This window comes from Biomphalaria glabrata, chromosome 8 (genome assembly GCF_947242115.1).
Source record: "Biomphalaria glabrata chromosome 8, xgBioGlab47.1, whole genome shotgun sequence".
Taxonomy (NCBI): domain Eukaryota; kingdom Metazoa; phylum Mollusca; class Gastropoda; family Planorbidae; genus Biomphalaria; species Biomphalaria glabrata.
The window spans coordinates 28553672-28559671 of NC_074718.1; the positions used below are offsets into that span (position 1 = coordinate 28553672).

At 36.1% G+C, this 6000-nt stretch overlaps 1 protein-coding gene across 6 annotated transcripts in view; it reads left to right on the forward strand.

Annotated features, from left to right (window-relative positions):
• The window catches only part of LOC106074945 (short transient receptor potential channel 4-like), a 276179-nt gene extending 270404 nt beyond the window's left edge, over positions 1-5775 (forward strand). For all 6 annotated transcript variants that reach the window (XM_056037379.1, XM_056037382.1, XM_056037384.1 and 3 more), the window contains one exon: positions 1787-5775. In XM_056037379.1, coding sequence (XP_055893354.1) covers positions 1787-2604 — 818 coding nt within the window. In that variant the 3' untranslated portion in view covers positions 2605-5775. The remainder of the gene's footprint in view (positions 1-1786) is intronic.
• The last annotated feature ends 225 nt before the right edge of the window (positions 5776-6000 follow it).

The window sequence follows — 6000 nt, forward strand, 5'->3', positions numbered from 1 at the left end:
AGATATGATTGATCCTAGAATCACTGTTGGTCAGACAGATAGCACTTTACTTCTTGTAAACATAATGCAAAGGTATTTGTATACATATAGTTTAGTATTTCTATGACCAACTATTTAGCGAGGGTGTTAAGTGACCTGCACAAATTAACACTTGGTGTCTTACAGAATTTCATGGATCCGAAGCTCAAAATACATCCTCCCCTGGTTTAGAACTCTCGATCCATCGGTTCCGATGGCAAGCGTAAGCCACTCAACCACCTCAAGTAGAAAAAGAATTTTTGAATTTAAATGTGAACTATTCCTTTGACACGTGATCTCATTTTCTCACTTGCTGTGTGTGTGTGTGTCTCTGAGTGCGTCTCTGAGTGCGTCTCTTCATTTGTTTTGAAAACTTAGTGGAATGAGATACTTGAATTGATATGCTTCATTAAGTTCTGCTATTTAGTATCTAAACTAATGACAATATGATGGTGAGGTCTACAAAAGATGAGACAGGATGAACGGAGCCAAAAAGGATAGTTTTAACTGAATTGAAGTAGTTCAAATGCTTCAATATAATTTAATGTTATAACAATACTACGATAGATAATTGCATTAATAAAACGACTAAGAGATTCAGGGGAAAAACAACAACAGAATAATAATAACTTATGAAGCTGAACATTCAGGATACTGGAAATGAACACGGACAAAGAATGTGTACTGAAATACACCAATAGTAAATTAATAACACTAGTAACAGATCAATAGTTATTTTAAGACATTTCTAACAAGATAAGTGTTACCTACGCTTCAGAAGTGACTTTAGTAAGTAAGAAATGAATGATTAGATGCTGTAGCACAAACCTTGTACTGAATGGCGGAATTACAGCGAGTTAGAAATTTCAAATAAAAAAATTAAAAGCGCTTTACACCCAACCAGGCAGCTTTTCATTAGCACGCGACTCCTTCAGTTTTAATTATCATTTCTCCGTGACCTTTGACTTCATACTTTTTTTTACTTGCTTCTTTTTTTTTTTCAAAATGACACTCTCAAAGTAGAAATGGCTATTTATTTATTTCTTTATTTTATCTATATATTTATTTATTTATTTATCTATTTATTTATTTGTTGTTTTTTTTCTCTATTTATTTACATATTTATCTATGTATTTATTTATCTACGAATTTATTTATTTATCTATCTATTTTTTTTCTATTTATCTATCTATCTATCTATTAATCTATTTATTTATCTATCTATTTATATATGTATTTGTTTATTCATTTATTAATTTATGTATCCATTTATTCATTTATTTTTAATTTATGTATATATGCAAGACGTTGCACTCTATTCCTCTCGCCTTTCAGTTCCACGGAATCCTCTTTGCATGATTGCCAACAAATGAGCATGTCTTCTTTCTTTCATTGGATCAGTTTTAATTTATTTCCAAAACGAAATCAATGCTGTATAGTGCAATATCCTGGTCTTTGGGTAGCGGGCTTTCCTGCGATAGAAAGAAAAGTTTAGAAAACACTGTGAAGAATAGTTGACGCTTGTTCCGATAAAACATTGTGAATTCATAGACACAGTTGTAAGATAGTGGTTTGTGTAAGTCAGTACATCGGTTGAACCCATAGACAATGTTGTCAAATATTGCTTTGTGTTGGCCAGAGACACAGCCACGAGAACAATATATTACATAATACTTTGTAATTCTTTTTTTTTTGTAAAGAAATCTTATTCTAGTCATTGAAGACTTTGTCAAACTAAATACCTGATCTTTTTTTTTTACTTTCACAGATCGTCGATTGTCCAGAAAGAAGAGTCACATGTCACTTGACCGTCTGCGTCGCTCAATGTCCCTGGAGACATGCAAGGTGGAAAGCCCAGGCAAAAATCCTGTGGACGTCGTACTGGAGAGACAGACCAACAGCCTGAAATGTCGCTACAATCCCCCGGAGACCATCCCAGAGGAAGAGTTTGAGCGCATACGTCGAGAGTCTCTCATTCCCAGAGTCGGCTTGCTGGCCGGCGTGGGTCGGCGGAGATCTTCTGTTGTGCCACCTTCCGACGGAGCCGCTACTGTGGTCTCCACCGCCGCCTCCAGCGGCGCTTTCTCCGCCGCCGTCACGGCCATATCGGCCCTGAAAGTCAGCACCACCAAAGTCGTTAACGGAAACTCCAACTCAGTCGTCTGCCCCGACGACGTTGTCGCCATGGCGACGGACAACATGCAGCTGGAGGGTTCAGACGGAAGCAACTACTCTCAGAGGCGTGACGAAGGGCTAGGGGAATCTTTCGATAGGTACTCGGAAATGAGCGACTCGACCTCCAGGATAGGCATAGTAGGAAGCGTCATCGAGCTTCAGACGTTGCACCCGACCACTCACAGTAGCTCTCCTGTGCGATACTCCAAGACTCCTGGCGGCGTCTCTTCAACTTCTCCAGACAACAGCAGACGGAACGGAGGCACCCATTGCGGCATAGACGATGAGGAGTACGACGGAATGTCTTTCACCGCTCCGCCCATGCCCGAGGGGTCTCCGTGTGATCCGAACGAGATTGACCCTTTATCATTTCTGACAGAAGCTCAGGCGAAAAGGGTTACGTTCATGTGAATGTTAAGAGTGAAATTTACTGGACATATGTTCAGAGTGTGAGATCCATTGGCTACGTCTGTGATTTAAACTCCTTTGTTGTCGCAACTATTGAGTATTATACATTAAATAAAATGTTATGTTTGACCAGCAGTGATTCTCGGATCAATTTCATATCTTAAATTATATGATATTACACAATCAATCTGTATAGCTGATATTACCTAGCCATATTAAATGAGCATTACATTATATATATATATATATATATATATATATAATGGAGCTTCAAAACTTAAGAATTTGTTTTCATATTACTGACAAATGCTTTAAGATTATTTCTCCTACAGAAAAGACTCGAAACCACTGTTATAAATAATCTTGATCGATTGATTGAAATGGGTTCAACGTGCGAGGTTGAATATATAATTAAATGTATTAACTTTTAAAATGACATGGACTCAACAAATCAGAATCACTGGATTTAATGCGAGTTAGTTTTTTTAGAAGCCAGAGATTCATTGTTTGATCTGCCCTGGTGTCCTGTGGGTGTTTAATTGCCATGAATTAATACGCTTCGTTGTGAAGAGTTAATAACAAACACTGTAACTTATATTGCATAGTGCCAAAGCTATATATCAGAAACCAATGTTTACATAGAGCCACTGTTACGTATTAAAAGAGGTAGGGACTAGTATGTTGATATATTTGTATTTATAGTTTTGTTTTTGTATTATTGTATTTTTTGTTGTTGTTTTGGTTTTGTGAAGAGAGGGGGTATTTGACATATGGTATCTAGAAGTGTGTGAAATGGATAACAATAAAGAACTCTGATGGTTTAAATTTTTATTCTACTTTACATGCAGAAGTTCGATCAATAATTATCTTTGTACTACTGTATGGTTTATTTAGCAGTCTTAAAGTTCAAGAAATGTTAAGTGCTTTCATTCAGAAATATCAAATGGAAACAATATTGTAAAAGAGCCAACCTACACATGCCCCAATTTTGGTAGCTTTTTATGTCAAAGATTGTACTCCTGGGTCATTGTGATGTTCAAAGTGAACGAGGCCTCAACTTCCTCTTTAGATTCAACATGTTAGTTGCACATTGCCGATTGCAACGGAGGTGCTTACAACGTATATTAATTTCTCAAATGTTAGATGTGTGTTTTCCTTCATCCTCATCCTTGACAACAACATTGTCCTCATCCTTGTCCACATTCTTGTCCTCATCCTTGTCCACATTCTTGTCCTCATCCTTGTCCACATTCTTGTCCTCATCCTTGTCCTCATTCTTGTCCTTGTTCTTGTCCTCACTCATGTCCTCATCCAGGTTCTCCACTTTAAACAAATAAAGTTCCTCGACGCACGCAAAGTTTTAAAGTGTTTAAGATTGACATTTACAGCATGTCTTACCACAACAATAGCTCGAGTTTTCTTGATGCCTATGGCGACCAAGCTGTAGATTGGCTCTTTCAAAATATGTCACCGTAGACTAGCGATGAGCTGACTCTGTTTCTTCATCTTGAGATCAACAGTTTTTAGTTCTACAATTTGTTTACGTTCAGGCAAAACGCACATGTATTTATGACATATATCTCTCAAACATATTTGTTCATGTTTATTATTACTGTTGAAAACCAATTTGCAGTCTCGTTATAAATGTAAAATGACAACTATTGCATTCTTTCAATTGATTTATTTGTTGATGAATTAAAGCTTTAACCTGGATGTTAACAGAGTCATTCTCTGGAAAGATTTCGACTATAACATTATCATATAATTGATATATTTCTGATATATTTCTGATATATTTCTGATGTATTTCTGATATATTTCTGATGTATTTCTGATATATTTCTGATGTATTTCTGATGTATTTCTGATGTATTTCTGATGTATTTCTGATGTTGAAAGAGTTCAAAATACCTAAAAGATGTCTAAACGTGTCTATGTAATAGTCTGTGAGATTCAATAAGTCATTATTATTATGATCATACTTTCTCGTAACATTTTCTAAAACCCATATTATATAGACTCTTATCTAAATAGCTGCCTGGTCGTGTGGTATGCCTGGTCGTGTGGTATGCCTGGTCGGGTGGTATGCCACTTGGACAGCCGTCATGATGGTCCAGAATTCGAGCCCTTCATGCTGCCATCCCCTTCCGCTATGCAGGAGCTTTTGGGGATAGGATTTAACAAGTTTGGGGGTAGGATTTAACAATTGGGGATAGGATTTAACAAGTTTGGTGCTATGATTTAACAAGTTTGGGGATAGGATTTAACAAGTTTGAGGCTAGGATTTAATGAAACCAATTTAGAAAAGAAAGAAAATATCTTGTTCTGTCCCTTATATATTCTTTTGTCAAGTATTGATTCCTTCCTGGAACAGTCAGACATCGATTTTTTGGAGCTGAGTTTTATCACTACATTGTTATCAAGTTCCATTCTTTTCTAGTATGTTGACCTTTTTGCGTGTAGGCTATTTCAAACCATGGATACATTAAACACTTTAAATACTTTTAAATTTGTTTTAATAAGGTTCCAGTCTTATGTTCATTAGATCTCATGATACGTCGCGTAGATCGTAAGATAAATAAATAGTCAACTGATTTGTGTCAAGATGTTTTGGTCTTTAAAAAATGTCACATCCAAGTATTGACCATGTTACTCGCTGTGAAACTAAGGATCCATGGAGTCAGAAAGGAATGTTTCTATTTTGTTATTTTCAAACTTGTGTAGCCAGTCCTTTGTACGTTACATTTCCTATAACGTTCTCTTGTTTTGTTCTAATGAAGGATAGTCAATGAAATGAATTGATCATATCACCAAAGTCTTTGGATGAATATAAATGTAACTATTCTTTATAAGAGTGATAGTAGAATAGCGATGAAATAAACATATTTGAAGAGAAGTGTTGCTTCGTGTTGTCCAGTGTGTCAGCGTGGTTGGTGGCTTTCTAATTGATCTGTTTCAAATGTTCCAGTAGGCCCGTGACTCTATGTAACTTTAATTAAATCAATTAAGTATTTATTTATAGATGACGCTGCTAGGTCTAAGGGGTTCTAATAATGAACCGTAGACCAGAGTATATTCAAGGTTTGGGAAACAGACACATTGATGATATGCACTTTTAAAAGAGAGAAGTTCTTAAGTTATATATATATACAAGATTTAATGAGTGGAAATATAAAATGGCGGGGGGGGGAGGGATAACAATAGTGAAGAGAAATTGTAATAGCTTTAAGTAAATTAGAATGATGGTTCCTTCCGTTGAGAATGGCTAGAGTAGAGTGCACACTAAATGTCTTACGAAGATTGGATGTGGAAGTACCTGTTTTCTAAACTTAAAAGATAAACCTCTGTCTCTCATTTGTAAAGAAAACGTTAAAGCTGATAAGGACTATAGAATATCGG